The 19,063-nt window shown below is 42.1% G+C and overlaps 1 protein-coding gene across 1 annotated transcript in view; it reads right to left on the bottom strand.

Annotated features, from left to right (window-relative positions):
- Positions 1 to 19,063, bottom strand: part of sgk1 (serum/glucocorticoid regulated kinase 1) — a 59,953-nt gene that overhangs the window by 37,232 nt on the left and 3,658 nt on the right. The window contains exon 3 of the mRNA XM_033648481.2: positions 14,767 to 15,006. Within this exon, the coding sequence (XP_033504372.2) occupies positions 14,767 to 15,006 (240 nt within the window). The remainder of the gene's footprint in view (positions 1 to 14,766; positions 15,007 to 19,063) is intronic.

Here is a 19,063-nt window from a genome sequence, read left to right as displayed (position 1 = left end):
CAAGAAAACCACAAATATCAACCAACGAAATTTAGGGGATCAGAGTCACTAGGATTCTTCCTCTGGGGACTGTGAATGCCTGGACAAAATTTCACAGCAATCCAATGGATGTTGAGATATTTCAAGACTGTCCTTCTCAAAAGACAGCCTCATCAGTCATCTGTACAAGTAGTTCCTTATTGGCGTAGATTGTATACAATTAATAGATGCAGCCACCATGACATCACCCACTGGTATGAAGTTTCCCATTTTGACGTTTCAAGTTCAGCATTCTGGCCATCGTCAACTTGGTTTTTAGCGACCAGAAGTGACCACATTTGGACCAGACTGGAACTGTGGAGGAGCAAGGGGTGGATCTGACTCATTGACTGTAGCGACACCTTGCAGACAGCCTGTCACTCAAGGCTGCCCTACCCTTAATTATTCGTAACTTGAAGCTTTGATAACATGCTAACAGGTATATATATCAACATTCACCCCCCGTACAGTTGTCATTATTGTTAAAATTAGCTATGGAAACCTTAACCATTTTTTCTGCTGTTAAGTTGGGCATTTTAAAATGGTGGTCTTTGGGGATTGACTTGCTTTTGGAGCCAGCCTCAAGTGGCCATTAGAGGAACTGCAGTTTTTCGCACTTCTATGCTAGCTTCATTTTTTAGCCCTAGGGATTGCTGTTTGATTAAAATTTACCTTTATTGTTGTGCAGGTGAGCTCTAGTGGCTGTAGTAATCATGACATGTGCAAAAGCAGAAGTCAGGTGATGTAGTATAAAGAGCGACAAAGTCCAGGTAGGGAGGTGATCGAGGTGGATGGATGGGTTGACCAAACAGAGGACTTTGATACAGGAGACTGCGGTCAGTGTCCCATGTGAAACCAAAAGTTCACGCTTAGTTACTTTAACGTATGTGCTTAAATTAACTCACATAAAATACTGAATTGTAGATGTATGATATATATTGGGCTGGTAAATTATCAGCCTACAATGGGACATTTTTATAATTATTGTTTATTCCAATAATTAAAATTATAGTGCAGATGATATGAAGCCAGACTGCTTTCACTGACTGAACATGGGCAGCATCTCCACACCTGACACAGTGGCTAGCAGTACATGTACCACTTGAAAAAATCCATATCGGTGCATCCCTATTAACTTTGTGTAAGTAACGTTAAGTTACGTATCAGGCGTACTTATTTAAACACGAACTATGATGTTTTCCTAAACTAAACCAAGTTGTTTTGGTGCCTAAACCTAACCAAACTGCGACCGTTTCACAATATTAACCACGTGTCTGTGACTGTTAATGGTCGTATATGCTGTATGCTACCAGTAGGGGTGCTAATTTAGGAAACGCTCCTGTGGGTTGTATTAGGGGGTAGTCACAAACGACCTGTGTGGGTGTATGGGTTGGAGGACTTGTTGGATATTTCTGTGTGGATCAAAGTGCACAAACAAATCCAAATCTGCCTCAAAGCATGTGTCTGAACTTCATCACTGTAAATTGTCCATTCATATCTTGGTTTTCACAGCACACTAATGTATTAATTTTGCATTTTGACTATGAATGTTAGATTATTCCCCTTTTGCTGTTGCAGCACAAAATCGGACTTTGTACATGGATCTCAAGGACTTAGCACCACAAACCAAAATGACGCCTTAAGGCTGACCTGCACTGGAATGGCAATAACAATAAGACCAATAGGTTTGAGCCTTTTACAGCAAAACAAAATGCAGTGATAAAGCACAATAGCTTGTTGTGCATTAGTAAAGCCATGAGTAAGCATATTCTCCGTGTGGAAGCAGATCAGGTCAACTCTAAGCTTAGCTGTCGAGTGCGAGCCATAAGCCCCGAAACCTCAGTGCACAAAGCAGTTTCAATAGAGCCGAGTGTGTGAATGGAAGAGGAAGAAAAAAAAGTTACACTGCATAGTCAGGGTGCTGCTGCTGAGCCTCTGTGGCGCAGCAGTTTCTTGGCATTAGCTCTGGAACATCAAGATGGAAGACGGGATTAGCCAGGTTCTCAGGGTAGATTAGAACAACAATAATTCCCAAATTCCCTCACAATAAAACTCGGAAGGGAGGATGCTCCCTTTTTTTTCTAAGGATGGAGGAGAGGGGGAGCATTAGGGAGGAGTATTGATGCTGTTGGATCTCCCTGATAGGGGAATTAAGCCACAGGAGGTGTAGAAACTGATACAGAATTTTTTATACCTCTCTTTTTAATCCTGTCAGATCCAAGTCACTGAATATACCCTACATATAAATCTATTTTACATCAGTTATTATACCTAACCATCACCAGTCATTATCAGTTGTCCTCTGACACCTGCCTTGCACTGAAACTATGAGTATTATCAAAAATAAAACTGTGTCACTTCCTCACAGTCACTTTTTTTCTTACATTTCACCTCTTGCAGATGTGCACCTTTCTCTATGTACGCAAAAGCTTCTTATCTGTATCAAACCAGACACAGATTAGTCAGGATGGCTCTTTAATATCACAAACAACCTGCCTTACTTTTCCATCTCCTGCTCTTCTCTAGCTCGTAAGGTCGGGTAAAACACGACAAAGCTAATTCACACATCCCTCTGTGTCACGACAAATCCAGGAAAATGCAGCCAAGGTATGAAGTGCCTTCTGCGTTTATCTCCTTTTTTGTGCTCTGGCAGAGAAAGCCTGTGTAATGCTGCAGTCGCAATGGAAACAAATGCATTGTGCCATTTTTATACATCTACAATGAGCAAAGAAGAGAGATGGTGCAAGAGAGGCAAGTTTATTACTCCAACCACATTCTTCTGTTGCCAGAGCACTTGGCTTTGGAACAAAAGAATAGCAAAGGATTAGCAGTTTTCCATTGCTTAGTGTATGCTAAACAGTGGTAGCTTGGAACAGATTTCCAGACCCTGGGAGAGTTCCCTCATTTAAATGCTGCTTAAATGTGTTTAAATCAGAGGGGAGAAAAACGTGAGTCATCACAAAAGGGAGGGCGATGGATGATGGCTGGCAAATATCAAGGCTGTAAAGAATATAGGGCATACAGGAACATCAGTGTATGAAAGATGTTAAAGGTTTTCCACAGGCAACCAGCTGACTCTATCAGGTATTGCCAGGAGGTCGTGTAAACTGCCAAACGTATACAAACTGGCTTCACACCAATGCTGAGCTGGCACCTCACCAGTTTCATTACTAAGCACAGAAGTTGAAAGGCTCAGGGGGTTCTGACTTGTGGCATTTATGTGGAGTGAATGTGAAAATGTGCTGAGGTCTTTAACAAGGAGAAAAGAAAGTTTCGAGTCAATTAGCTGAACTATTCAAAAGAGCACAAACAGAAGTTTGGAATGAGGGGCATTTTCTCCCTGGTATTGGTACAGTATGCATGACAAGCCAAGTACTTGGAAAGGGATTTTGGCTCCCAGCACTCTTAGTGTAACTCCTTGTATCAAATATAATTGGACCTTGTAGGTTGTTGCCCTTAATGCCTTCTTATTCCCAATACTAACTAAAAAAACAATTTGACACTAATGCAATTCATGGCAACCACAGCTGGAATTCGAGGGAGCTTTTTCATACGGTAACCTGTGGAAAGGACCAAGAGTTGGCCAGGAGAGACATGGGCAACAAAGTTCATGAGTTCATTAGGTGCACCTAGTTATCTAATACAGCACTCCTGCAATAAATCACACACGATTGCTGAGACTGTGTCAGGGAGTCTATAGTCCATTTATTGTTCCTGGCGTTAAGTCTCTAACATTGACCTAAATATTGTTTAAAAAAATGGCAACTCATAAATTTCAATGAATCAGCCACAACTTAAGATTTTTCCACCCATAGAAATGGCCAGACTGGGTGACACATGAAAACCAAAGGCCTTGACTGAATTTCAGGAATTCAGCTGTGTTGTTGTAGGACATAGGCTAGTTGAAAACCACGTCAATATGGAGAGTAAGGAATCACATATTAATAATATTTGGTTTCTTATTTTACGATTAATCTGATGGGCGCCACGGTGGGGTGGTGGTTACCACTGTCGCCTCACTGCAAGAGGGTTCCTGGTTCGATCCCAGGAGGGAGCCCTTCTGTGCTGAGTTTGCATGTTCTCTCTGTGTCAGCGTGGGTTTTCTCCAGGTACTCCTGCTTCCTCCCACAGTCCAAAGACACGCAGATTAACTGGCGACTCCATAGGTGTGAATGAGAGTGTGAATGGTTGTCTGTCTCTATCAGTACGTTTACATGCACAGTTTAATCGAGCTATGCTCAAAATTCAATTTTGGCGTCTAATCGGACTTCTGTCCTTGTCCCAGTTTACATGCAACTGAGAAAATCAAATTACTGACGGGAACGTGTCCTCCTCCTCAACACTAGGTGGCGATATGTGTCGTTTCAGCAGGTTAATACGGCCCCCTTTCCGGTTGACCTATTACATCACTTAATAATAAACAACTGGAGTCAGGCAGCAGACCGGCATTTTCAAACAACAGCAAGATGGATAATCGTACAGCTTTGTTCATCTCGTACGTAATGCACGCGTTACTGATTGTGCAGATAAGGTGCACGCTATCCCTCGTGGTCATGGTGATTTCGAGAGTCAGACAAGAACGCCGTATGCTGTTGGAGGGCTACAACAATAGCGTGTCTTGTCTGTTCCGGGGTCATACGCCAGCACGGGGGGTGTGGAGCATGTGCACATGCATTGTCTAGTTTAACTCCGATTAAGGCGTATACATGCCGGAGAAAATCAAATTCCAGTCGCATTATCTTGGTGTCTTAATCGCAGTTGGAAAACTCCCAAATTAGTCGGAGTAACGCGTTTACATGCACTTCAGTTGTCCAGTTATAGTCGGATTAAGGCAATAATTTGTTTTTTTCAAGTGTCATGTAAACGTACTGTATGTGTCAGCCCTGTGAGAGTCTGGTGACCTGTCCAGGATGTACCCCGCCTCTCGCCCAATATCAGCTGGGATAGGATAATGGGTTAGTGGGTGTTTTGTGCAGAGGCTTCAGGTATCTTGAGGTGAGAGTTCAAAGAACCCCTTTGAAAATGAGTATCCAGTTTTTCCCTTGCCAAAATTTGGCTGAAATGTGTAGCATTATTTGGCCCCATTCCAAACGAGCTATGCCAACATGGCTGGTACCAATGAGATGCCTTAAGTTGTCTACTTTCACAGGACAGTACTACCCTTACAGTAGCTTAAAATGAGCATGTCACAGCCTCTTTAATGCAGTAATGTCTGCCTCCGGTTATTTCCACCCAGTGGGGGAGCCAGCCAGTGTATCTGGGAGTCCAGCTGGAGTCCAGAGTTTGTGTCCTTGCCTGGAAAACGTCAGCGCAGTGCCAGTAAAAGGTCATCTGTGGCGTGGTGTGAACTCTGAATATGACACACAAACCATTAACCATTAGCCACCAAACAAGCACCATTAAGAAGTAATCAGCTGCCTCTAAGAAAGCACCAGCGAGACCCCTCACAGATAAGACGACATCAAGAACCAAAGTCTGGAGTCCAAAGTCCAACAGAAACGTATTCGCACATTAGAAGAACTTCCTGCACCATGAAAGTGGGAAACCTATAATCAATGGTAACAGCCAATATCTGGGGCTGAGGTGAGGATGTTTCGACTTCTAACATCCCCCTGAACTGCCATCTGATTGAACATCTGAATTGTATTTGCACTTGTCATTGAGTCGCAGTCTCACTTGACAGGATCTTTGAACAAAATCAGCACACCGTCAATTGCTAACTCACGGTCTCGTTCACTGCTTCGATGCATTAGCGTTTGTGGGACAGAGCTTAGCCTGCAGGGCCTGTCGCTGCTGAGGTGGATTTGTCACAGGTCATCTCCCTCTGTTTTGTCACTGTGGAGAATGAACTGCTGCGGCCAACTTCCACATGAGAGGCACATTTTAAAATGCCACTGATCATCATCTTTTTTTACTGTGAGGACAAAAGTATGATCGAACTTTTAGATCCAGCTGGCTGTAATAAAACATTAACAAGATGAGCTTACCTCACCAACAAATGAGGTTTCTAGAAATTCATATGCAGTTTTTCACTCTCTACTTTGCACCACCACTTTCAGCTGAGATCTAATCAATAGTCGACGACATCTCAGAGGCTGCATGGAACTAGATAAAAATCACTGTTCTTCTCCGTCACGCTTGGCTTCTCTCATCTCCTTGGATTTCTTCACCCTCCATGTTCTCTGCTTCACCTCCTGTCTTCCTTCCTTCCTCCCCTCTGTCTCTCTTTCTCCTGCATGAATGAGTTTTGGACAGTAAACATAAATAGGACCAAAGCGGGTCAGGACAGACTGAATGAAGTTGGTGTTTAATCCATAATGAGTACACTGACTGATTAACGACACCTATCACCTGATCCATGGGCAGTGTATGAGACAGTGGGCCCCTGGGCACAGACATGCAAAGGGCCCCACCACCTCTTCTACACAGGAGCAAGACCCCCAGACTTTATAGTTGTTAAGCCTCTTTTTTGTTGTTTTTTGCATCTCTTTGTAGCCGTTAAGCATCTGTCTTTGATTTTGTGTCTCTTCATAGTTTCTTCGTGGTTGTCTTTCAGTGGTCAGTTTGTGTTTTTGATGTTAGTTTGAGTCTCTTTATGGTTGTTTAGCCCCTCTTTGTACGTCTCTTTGTATCTATGCAGCTGTTCTGTATGTTTTGTAGTCATTGTGTGTCTCTTTGCAATCTTTTTGCGTCTCTTAAGAGTTGTTTTGCCCCTTTTTGTAGTCTTGGCGAGTCTCTTTGTCTCTTTGCGGCTTTTTTGTATTTCTTTGTAGTCATTTTGTGACCCTTTAGAGTAGTTTTGCCCCCTTTCGTAGTCTTTGTGAGTGTCTTGATGTCTCTTTACAGCTGTTTTGTAGCTCTTTGTAGGCATCTTGTCTCTTTGTGGTTGTTTAGCCCCTTTTTGTAGTCTTTTTGAGTTTCTTTGTCTCTCTGCAGCTGTTTTGTATGTCTTCGTAGTCATTTTGTGTCCCTTTAGAGTAGTTTTGCCCCTTTTTGTAGTCTTTGTGAGTCACATTGCATCTCCTTGCAGCTGCTTTGTATGTCTTTGCAATCGTTTTGTGTCCCTTTAGAGTTGTTCTGCCCCTTTTTGTAGTCTTAGCGAGTCTCTTTGTCAGTTTGGGGCTGTTTTGTGTCTCTTTGCAATCATTTTGTGTCCCTGTAGAGTTGTTTAGCTCCTTTTTGTAGTCTTTGAGTTTCTTGATCTCTTTACAGTTGTTTTGTATCTCTTTGTAGGCATTTTGTGTCTCTTTGTGGTTGTTTAGCCCCTTTGTGTAGCCTTTTTGATTTTCTTTGTCTCTCTGCAGCTGTTTTGTATGTCTTTGTAGTCATTTTGTGTCTCTTTAGAATTGTTTTGCCCATTTTCTTAGTCTTTGTCAGTCATATTGTGTCTCTTTGCAGCTGTTTTGTATGTCTTTGTAGTCGTTTTGTGTCTCTTTGTGTCTTTTTGTAGTCTAATTTTTAACCTGTTGTAGCCTATTTGTTTTGCCTCTTTTCATGGTCTTTGTGAGTCTCCTTGTCTGTCTTTGCAGCTGTTTGGCGTCTCTTTGTAGTTGTCACTATCTGTCTTTGGTTTTATGTGTCACTTTGCGTCTCTTTGGAGCTATTTTGTATGTCTTTGTAGTTATTTTGTGTCCCTTTGTAGTTGTTTTGTCTTTTTTTGTAGTCTTTGTGAGTCAAATGGTGTCTCTTAGCAGTTATTTTGTATCTCTTTGTCGTCGTTTTGCGTCACTTTATGGTTGTTTAGCCCATTTTTGTATCCTTTGTGAGTCTCTTTGTCTCTTTGCAGCTGTTTTGTGTCTCTTTGTAGTCACTTTGTGTCTCTTTGGAACTATTTTCTATATCGTTGTAGTCATTTTGTGTCCTTTAGTAGTTGTTTAGCCCCTTTTCGTAGTCTTTGTGAGTCTCTTTGCAGCTGTTTTGTATGGGCCTGTGCCTGCTAGGCCCTGATCCAGCCCTGTCCTGATCCATACCCAAAACAGACCATAAAGAAATTGAAATAACGCCAGTGAGCAAATTGGTAATGCCAATGAGCTTGTATAATACATAATGTAAAAACACAATCTAATAGATCCATTTCAGTTACTGTTGTCGTATCTGACTTGATAAGAAGATCCAGTAGCGCTGTACATTATAGCATGTGATCTGAAGTGTTACTGGAGTTTCTGTAAGTTTCAAAAAGTACTGAAGCTGTGGGACAAGAGAGATAACACGGCAGGACAACCAGTAGTCAGCAAAAGTTCATGTTCTTTTCATTTTTGATTAAATCATCATCAAGAACAGTACAGGCTTGATGTAAGCGATTAGTGGAAAGGCTGCGTTAGCATTAGCTTTGTGTGTGTGTGTCCCTGCGTGTGGTGTCTGACAATCTGTTGGTGTGTACTCAGGACAGTACAGGACGTCCTTATCAGGAGGATTTATATGCTTTTGATTTCTGGTCATGCTCAGGCAGCGGGGCAGATGCTCTGACCTCATCCTCTATCTCCTAATAAAACTGTCCTCTCAGCTCCTCTCATCTCGCTCTCTCTACATCACTGCCGTTTCCTGTGTTTACGTCTCTCCCCTCAGCTCCACCATCTTTCCTCTTCAGCCATTAGTGTTTACCCTTTGTCCATTTCTAATCCCAATTTCCTTCACATCACCCGTCTTTCCTCCTATTTACACTAAACCTCCCCTCCCGTCCTCCCTTATTTTCTCTGCAGTTATCACCCCATGGAAAAAATGCAGGCGTCATAAATCTAGTACACCGATTTCATAATATAATAACATCAGCGCCATAAAGTTGGTCTATATTTAGCTTTGGCTCTGACAGACTTATCGAAAGCAGCAGCAGGGTGAAGGCCATGCAAAGCACCGGGTCAAGGCTAAGCCAAGCTACCTGCATTTTAAATGGCGCTGATGCTTTGTAATTAGAAAAAAAACTGCCGTGATGGATTTTTGATAAGGAGGAGGAGGCGGAGTTGGGTGATCTATCAAGGAGGCCTTTTTGGAGAAAGAGCAACTTAGGTAGATGTCCTCATACTAATTTAAATTCAATTCAATTCACAAATTCATGATTTATAGTTTTCTTTTTCCTCTAAGGGGATTGTAAAAACTTTAATTTCAGTTCATATGCAGCTCCTCTGGCAACAAACAAGTGCATTTGCAGCCAAGCAGAGATTAACAAATTCAAAAGCTTCTGCTCACAATGAGTGTAATGCAGAAAAGCTAATATTCAGTGTTCAACAATACAGCGCACTTAAGGCGAAATAATATAGTTCTAGATTTACAACAGCATATAAAGTAAAGAATAAAGAGCACCGTGGCATTAGACCGTGACAAATGTCCTCTGAGCTTTCCCTTCTGTCTCCACACTTAAGAGTAAGCTGACACTGTCTGTCAACGTCTGGCGTCTTATACATCTCCTCCTCCCCTCAAATGTGACAGCAGCCTCTCGGCGTCACAACCACCACCACTTTCTTAAGTCCTGAATCTGAGGCGCTTGTTAGACGGCGACTGATAGGGTTCACTTTGATGGGCTGACAAATTTCATACTGAAGCTCTGCTCATTTGCATCTGAGTTGGGCCGTGGGTGGCCTCCTCGAGCATGGAGCAGCACGTTTAGCATGCCAGGGGGAAATGTATCTGTTACTGCTCCATTTGTTGAACAAGTGTCACGCTCTGTGAGTGTTTGGCAAACCAACTTTAAGGGCCTGAAGTGTTTGGACAGGGTCCCCCTGAGATATGGCACAGTATGTCAAGAACAGTACAGTACAGAACATGACGTCTGTGTGCTGAGTTTTTTCATGGCGTATTTGGCAAGGCGTCACGAGGTCAAAACAGGAGTGTATTTCAGTTCACATTTAGGTTGTGCATCTGACTAACACTGTATGTTGTAAGTTTCCAGCGGTTAATCATTGGCTGACTCTTGAATCCAGCAGTCACAGTTTCTGCTGCTGCCTGCTGACAATTACAGAAGCAAAGATTGCTGATTTTCTAAATTATCTCAGCTTCATGACAACAAACTTTAGCATAAACTGTAGCAGGCATTGTTTCTTTGTATACCTACAAAAAGTAATTTACAAGAATTCAGACATAACCCACATAATCACAAGCCAGTAATTCATATTTAACCCATGTAATCGGGAGGGCCGCGATCACATGACCAATGTGTTGACAGGAGTAAAGAAGAAAGTAGTATAAAGAGCAAAAGCCTGCGCAAGGAGGCTGGTTTGGGTGGTGGATGGATCAAACAAACACAGGACTCTCCCCCAGGAGACCGGTGTTTGTGTCTCATGTGAAACAAAGTGAACTTTGAGCTATTTTAAGGTACGTTGTCATCATGCTTCATTTCCTAAGTTAACCTGTGTAACTTTACTTTTCTTTAAGTTAAGTATGTAAAGTGATATTGCACAATCATATTTCTTTTGTTATAGATTACCAATCTAACTGTACTTTTCTTAACCTATAGAGAAGAGCAAGCATACCATGATTTGTACCTGTGGTTGTATCTGTTCAACCAACCAAATTATCTGCATCCACACTCGGAATGGGCGGAGTTTAAACCGGAGGTGGGGTGTGTTCGAAAAGGAAATTGGTGGGGCCTAAGCACTAGTTGTTATTTTAAACTTGAAATTACTACAGATTGATTAGTGGTTGCTATATTAACTATTTATTAGAATACTATTCACAGAACAGCTTTAGCATTGAACTTCAGATTCAACTCCGAAGTCGTCAGACCGCTAAACCTAACCATGTGTGTGTGCTGGCAAAACATAAGTACTTGCGTTAGTTGTTGAAGGAAAAAAAAAAGGTTAATTTGCTGTGTTGTACGGACGTAGTGCATTTATTTTGAAAGAGACTGTATGCAAACTGTAAATTTCCTGTGAAAACGGAAGTTGACATGGTGTCCAAGAACGTCAACAACCAAAGCACCCAGGGTACCTTGCAGTTCGTATCTCGACGTGGAAAGTCCATGACCAAACGTTGATATGTGATGAGGTCGGAGTGAGAATGTGTTGTCAGATTACAAGAATAGGAGACTGATCACAGCTACCCAAACAAGGATTTTTTTTCATCGGGATTACGGATATTGACACGTTTTATGCGGATGTTACTCGTACATTTTACTCGTACATTATTTGTGTTATTCGAGTTATTGTTGTTATTAGAGTATTCAGCTCAACATTACTAACCAACTAAACATTTGCTGCCTAAACCTAAACTACATAAGTTTATTCTAAGCACATAACTAAGTTAAGTACGTGACTTGACGACGCCATTTGCGTGGCACCAATTCACTCGATATCATACAAACCGTTGTATGAAGACACTTTGAATGTAGACATTGTTGTCTGCGGTTTAGTTTTCCATGATTTAAAAAAAAAAAAAACCTACGAAACAAAGCTGCTGGTGTTTTGGTTTAATGACCATGTTTATTGGTGACTAGTAGCCAAATGCGTTTGTGGTTTCCCATTGTAACTTCCATAAATGCTAGCAAGAAAAAAAGTGAGTATGTACAGAAAATGAATTAGAGTAAAAATGAAGGCTTTTACAAGGATATCAAAATGTTCTATTTGTGTTTTCAACAGCTGCCGTCACTACGAGCAACCAGGAAGCATTCGGCTGAGTCACCAGTTGGTTAACGCTAACTTGTTTAAGTGAAACAGTGGACAACATTATACGTGTTCTGTTTGTAATGCCGACCAAATTATGTTTTTGTTTTTGCCCTACATCGAGCAACTAATGTTATATTTCACAATAATGCCACAGATAGTTGACTGAGTTAATTTAGTCAGTAACGTTAGCCCGTTAACGTTAGCTACATTAGCTAAGCATTGTTAATTTAGCTGATGTTACTTAATTCACAGTTTTTTTCCAAAGCTGAAGTTTGCTACTACTGTTGGATCAGCTGGGGGCTGCACAGGTTCTTCCCAATGTCAAAAGTAATGTTACATAAAAGGTAAAAATACAAAGTTTTACACTTGTTAGGACAGCGTGTATTCAGAGGTATTGTAAGGTGATAAACTGCAATAATGGCGACTTGTTTATGTGTCGTACTTCCCCAGATTCATCTATAGGAGAGTCCTGTGTGACTCCACACTCCTGTATTGACTTCATATACATGCACACACACTGTGCAGTGAGGACTAGCTATGACTCACCAAAGAGCCCTCACCTCTTTAACCCTCCTCCAGCTGGCTCCCACCTCCCCACAACACCCATTAATTCTACACACAGGCCGGTTATCTCCAGTGAGACATTAGTGACAGATCTATTGGTTGTGAGGGCAAGAGGTGGAATTGATGGAGAGATAAAGTGAGACAGAAGTGCCTGGAAGAAAACCAGAGCGAAATGAAACAAAATGGAGAAGAAAAAAACCCCTAAAGGGCTGCAGGAGAGAGACTGGAGTGATGGACAACAACACAGTCCTGTTTTATATTCTCACACGATTCCACATTGTTTCTCAGCACGCACACTCACATGCAAACACACACAGTACAGTGTGTGGCTTTGTCTCGCTGGGACAGTGATGACTCATTCTCTCCTGTCGCCCATGGGACTGGAAAAACACACACACATAAGCGGGGAACCAATTGATGGGTATGATGATTGATAGGCGTGGGATGGCTATTATGATTGCAGTTGCAAGGACAACCTGGACACCTGCAGCAGCAGCATCAGCAGCAGCATCAGTGTGAATGGACTGGTGTGTGTTTGGGCGAGGCGTTTGTTTACAGCATGCACTCGTGTTCATTTTTTCATTGTTTAATTCTTAATACAATGTTCATGTTCGCTGCTGAATGCCTCCTGCTCCAATTTCAGAAACAGCAGCCTGTGGTGAGCAACAACAACAACAACAACAAGTTTTTTTTTTTTTTTTGAAAAACGCCTCAGTCTTCTTAGTGTTTATGTTACATAACAACACTCGTGGTGGTTAAAGGGAGAATAAAGACAAACAAAACAATGTCTAGAGTCCTGTTAGTTCCTAATTTGCTTCTTTGACTTCCTTTAATGAGCGTTAATGGGCAAACAGAGGAAGCTGTGTAAAATGAGTTTTGTCACAGAGTGTGTTAGTGGATGTTCTTGCACCTGTAGGACAGAGGAGGAGATCTGTGGTGTGAGGATGGGATGGGATCAGGGGGTGGACTTTCCCTTTGTATGACACACATTGTGAAATAGGTTACATTGTCTTTATTTATCTGCTCCCATTATGTTTCTTTAGATTTAGAAAAAGCTTATGTTGGCATTGTACGTTTCTGCAAAGCGCAGATACATTACCTTTGCACATTATTAGTACTAGTAGTTCAGACCAAAGATTCGCGACAAGACAAGTTGAAACGTGCAACTACTTGTAGTGCGCTGTTCTGCAATGTCATAAAAACCTGCTGGTTTACACCAGTGCAACTAGATGAGATGGTGTATCATCGCTATGCAACAACTCTCTGTACTTCTGTTCTGTTTGCAGCTTTTCAGGCTTATTTTGTGGCTGAATATAATTTGTAGCTTCTTAAAATATGAATGAGAATAGTGATAGTGAGATACTGGCTACAGCTGCATTTGTAGTAGTGATGAAACGGGGAAAAACGGAAACAAAACGAGCTTCAGATGGACTGTGGGTGACATGCTTTATGTTCTAAAACCAGCCGCTGGCTATTTGACCAGCTCAGTTGCAGGTGACACTATCAGCTAGCTCGAGTAGAGCTAAGACGGGTCAGTCCACACCGCTGCAACTTTTCTCTGCAACGTACTAAAAGGGTTTCGTCTCATCGTGAATCTTTGGTCTCAACTGGGCTTTAGCTTTCAACAATACTGTGGTTAACTTGTGGTTAGGCTTAGGCACAAAAAAACACTTGGCAGAGAAACATGTAATTATCGTTGTTGTTGTTGTTGTGAATTTCTCCCTGATTTTGCATCATAATGTCTGGTTGTTTTTAATGTGAGGAAGTACCACTATTCTCCATTACAGTTATCCCCCGCCTGCAAGTACACTGCTACATGTAGCTACAAGCTAACCTCAGGGAAACATGTAATCATGGTTGCTTATGTTGTTAATTTCTCCCTGATTTTACATCATATTCTTCCTGGAACATGTCCGGTTGTGTTCAGAAGGTTTTTTTTGCTTTTTTTTTTTAAATGAGAGACAGTGCCACTTTTCTCCATTACTTTTACTCCCTCGCCTGCAAGTACACTGCTACATGTAGCAACATGCTAACGCTAGGGAACCATATCTAACGTTGGTGATGTCTGATTATTTCAGAACATTTTCCTGCTGCAACATGTCTAGTTGTGTTTGGAAGCTTTTACTGGTGATTTTTCAGGCAAGAAGTGCCACTATTTTGTCTCAGGTCTGGAAATGCTAAGCAGACTGGGCTTTTTTGGGAGGTGGGCTTAAACAGACAGGTGCTAAAACTGAGCGTTGTCTGACAGAGTGTGAGACAGGTGTTCCAGCACAGACAGGATGAGGAAAATAAAGTGTTTTTTGACCATTAACGCATGTAAATGTGTTCTAGTAGAAACCCAACATACAAGTGTAAACCTGAAAATGAGCATAATAGCCCCCGCTAAGTTGTTTTAAACTGTTTTTATCCATTCAATGAAGACTGAGTGTGTTACTCACTGCCTGCAGCTGTGTGTGTGACGGAGGTGATAAATGCTGCTTCAGCTGATAGTGTGTCACAGAGCACAGTGACTGACTACTGACACAAATGCATGACACACACACACACACACTCTCATTTTCTCTCCATCTGTACTTGTTGTTGACTTTACCTTGCAGGCCTTGTTCTTGTCATGGCCGCTGCTTTGCGCGCTGGCAGGGCACGGCGAGCATGGCTCCTGGTGGTAGTACTGTCCGCCCTGCAGGCCGCCATAGTGACAGCAGCCATAAGGCGAGGGGAAGTGTGTGTACCACAGATCGTCGGCCAGCGGACACTTTGGACAGGGGTACAGGAGGCCTTTCCCCTGAGCCTTCTCCACGCTCACCTTCGGGTTCCTCATCCATCTTCGTACCTGTGTGGGAAAGAGGTGCTCAGTCTCAGGGTTGATTTTTTTTTAAGAAGAAGAAGAAAATGTTGGTTTGATCTCACTTTCCTTTGTTTTTTAAGTGCTCATACAGGTGCTCCACCATCACACACACAAATACACACACTGTCAACCCTCCCAGCTGCAACCTTTGATCAGAGGACTTCCTCATGTTACCCCTGATTACATGTCATTTCAAGTGAGACACTCGCACGCAGAATTACACTTCAAAGAGGCTCGCTCCTCCGCTCTGCCACATATTGAACACATGAATCAGGCGAACGCGCAGAGCATGACACACACGCATGAAGCACAATGCTGAAAGCACCCTCAGATATGATGAAGAGTGACGTCTATCTTGTCTAATCTTGTCTGAGATCCTTCCAGATCTTTGCCTTTGACTTGACTTGCATTAATGGTGACAATACTTCAGAAAGCTCTCCCTGCAGAAGAGGACTTCAATCCGTATGTGGCTATTGTCATGAATTATCATTATCATCCCTGTCATTGACAGATGTTGACACTTTGCAGCCGTACTGTAAAAACACAGAGTAAGACATTGCATTACATGGTGAGATATCACCGGCACATGCGCATATTGGTGCATGCAAGCACACTGCATACACGCAACTCCCCTGCAGTGACTAAGACTTCCCAGAAAAGCCCTGTCACTAACCGAAAAATCTGGTGAGTGTGTGTTTTTTTGTGTTTTTTTTGGGGGGGGGGGGACGACATGGAGGAAAGGTAGTGAAAGTGGTGAGGAAACCGAAAAGGAGGATACCTACATGTAGGAGACGGGAGGAGAGAGAAAAGGCAACATTTTCACAAGGAGCCTTATAAAATCTCATCCTGCTGTGTGAATCGAACATTTAGCAAACACACACGGCGGGAGCAGTAGCCTGTGCGCCTGAACAGCACAGAGTCCAGACAGCTGTGACACACACACACACAAACACTGAGATTGAATGCCTAAGTCAAAGACCAGCCAGACAGCACGTCAAGGCATGTCAGGCCTAAAGGAAAACAGACTTGGAAAAACACTCCGGCAGGTCAACGCAAAAACAAACCAGCCACTGAAGGACTGGCACACAAGTCCGATGACACAGACCTAAAATAAGAACACAACCACACAAGCTACTTCACACAGGACACACAGATTGATGTTGAAGCCAATTAGAGGATCTTTTCTTTTGTTTTTTGTCTTTATATTCAAAACAGAGTGAGAAATGTTTTGTGGATCAAACAGGGCGCTGTCATACCTCTTGTTTAACGTGTCAGGCTTCTGAAACTGATGTGAGGTGTCATCCGGCGCTTAACACTTGTTCACCTCTGACACAAAAACACTGCGCTCACAGCAGTAGGAATGTTTTTTTTGGTGTGACCCACCTTAAAATGCAGTGATGTGAAGTGCTGTACGTTACAACATCGTTTTGATGGGTTTGTTTTTCTGTGTGTAACAGGTCATATCTCAGTATCTCACGAGCTGCTGACTTTGTTTCCAACAAAATGTTGCATGTCAAAATTCCCCATATTGGCTAAATAGCATGTCTCATCAACAACTGATACGCACAGTGGCGGATCCTCCTATAGGCAGCCGCGCGGGGGTGGGAAAATCAGTGTTTCTAAGGCAGAAAGACCCATTTGCCATAGAAAATTCATCTTCTATCTAAATAACTACACAACACTTCTAATTAGTTTAACTTTTAACATAACATTGTTTAGCGGCAATCCTGTAACATGATGATACGCCGCTGGTCGCCGTTTTAATTCCGTTTTTTGTTTTCTGACATTTTTGCTCTTAATGGATAGAATAGTTGAGAGTATGAAGGGTGAGAGAGAGAGAGAGAGAGAGAGAGAGAGAGAGAGAGAGAGAGAGAGACACAGACACAGCAGGGGGCCGCAAGCCTGAGTCGTGCCCGAGCTGCTGCAGTGAGGACGGGGGTTTTAGTGTCACGGTGCCCAGTGGTATCAGGGGGAAACATGGCGGGACAAGAATAAAAGTTAAGGCGGCTAAAGTCCGAGTGGGGTGGGTGGGTCCAACAAACACGGACTTTCACCCGGGAAAGCCGTGTTTGTGTCCCGTAAGATTCTAAAGCCAAACCTTGTCATTGCTGAAGGAAAAAAAAAACTCAATTGGCGTTGTTGTACCAATGTAGTGCATTTATTTTGAAAGAGACTGTATGCAAACGTTACAATTCCTGTGAAAACAGAAGTTTATTTTGAAAGAAGACAATGCATGTCACAGGCAGAACTTGACACAGCATCCAAGAACATCAACAACCAACGCACCCAGGGTACCTTGCACGTCGTATGTGGACGCGGAAAGCCCATGACCAAACGTCAATATGTGACAAGGTAGGTACGGCACTGGATATGCACCATCCGAATCCACAGACAAAAACACACACACACACACACGCATACACACACACAGCCATTGATTTCACAATGGCTGTGTCCCTCTATCATTTCCCATACTCATTTATGATACAGTGCTCTGTCCTGACTCGTGCTCTCCACATTATGTAATTAGGCTTATTTAGACACAAATAGAGAGACAAATAAACCCTTAACAGCAGCAGGCATTAATTCTGATTTGGGGCTGTGTGCTGATGCGTATCTGGAAGCGCTTGTTTTCTTACTGGAGCAGAGCAAGGAAGGAGAGCCAGTTTTATACAGACATATGCAAAAGAAAAACAAGATATGAAGATTTTATATAGATGGATGCATAGATAGATAGATCCTCGGGCTCTTAAATACTGATAAATATGTGTAAAAAATAAATAAAATAAAAAATAAATCCCACGGGAGACTCATCGCAGCAGAATGCGCCTGTGGGAGTGCATGTGTGTCTGTGCGTGGGTGTTAACACAACACAATCTGCCCATATTAACCAGCCGAGTCATCAGGGATCCACACCATACTGTACACCATCTGAGACCAACACACACTTTGGAAACCCTGCTGCCAGCAACAACACACACAGAAAAGTATCTGCCCGGCAACTTCATATCAAAGATTATTTATCAAGCACATAAATGATAGTCGATTGTTCCCAGTAATTATGAGGCTGAGAATGTGGTTAAACATAATAACCTGTGCAATAAACCCTTCCTTTATCATCTGATTTATTATACTACACTGTTTGTGTAATGGAAAAAATAATGTCGTGCCATATTCCCAAAGCAATACAGTGATTATTGAGTAAATGCATCACTCCACCTCTCCTCCACAAGCAGGAAGTAATGTTAGTCATTTCCTTCCCGTCATAGCCCACAGTCATATTGCTCAATGTTTTCTTTTGATCTCATGTAAATCCGCAGCAAATTATTCAGATCCGAGGGAGCAGGAGTTGAACTGTTTGTTGAGCTTGGCGTGTTTTGAACGAGTGTAACAAACGCTAATGGAGGTTTAGACAGACTGCGGCACATACTGAAGCTCACGAGTCCAACAAACACCTGATCATGTCGACCAGTTTGGCAGCAATTTACATTTCCGTTTATCGACAGCATGGCGTTACTTACAGTCATAAATCACTGGGTAACAATGAGCATCCATATGCATCACCTCACTTCAAACTCTGCAGCGTTTCTGCTTTCTTATCTACCCTGATTTATTAGATGTGATGTTTTTGGTTTACTTACAGGAGCATGGAGCACACGGACTGTCAGCGCATCACTAACATGAATAATTAAATAGTTTTTTTTTATTGTTTATGGCTGGAGCTAGAGATTGCTTTTTATTTCAATTAATCTGTCAGCCATTTGTGTGACTAATCAATTAATCATTCTACATGTCAGATGTGATGTGCAGTGTTTGTAGTATGGTTTTGTTGCTTTGTATTTTTGAGTTTTGTATTTATGTTGATGTCATGGGACACAAGATCATTTTCAGACTAATTTAATTTAATTTAATTTAATTTAATTTAATTTAATTTTACTTTATTTTTTTGGACATCTTACATTATGTTATCATTAAAAAGTCCCCGACCCACTTAAGAAAATTTTAAAAAACAAACAAACAAAAAAACAAACAGCAAATATAT

Source organism: Epinephelus lanceolatus, chromosome 13 (assembly GCF_041903045.1).
Source record: "Epinephelus lanceolatus isolate andai-2023 chromosome 13, ASM4190304v1, whole genome shotgun sequence".
Lineage (NCBI taxonomy): Eukaryota > Metazoa > Chordata > Actinopteri > Perciformes > Serranidae > Epinephelus > Epinephelus lanceolatus.
This window is presented reverse-complemented; position numbering and strand designations above follow the sequence as displayed.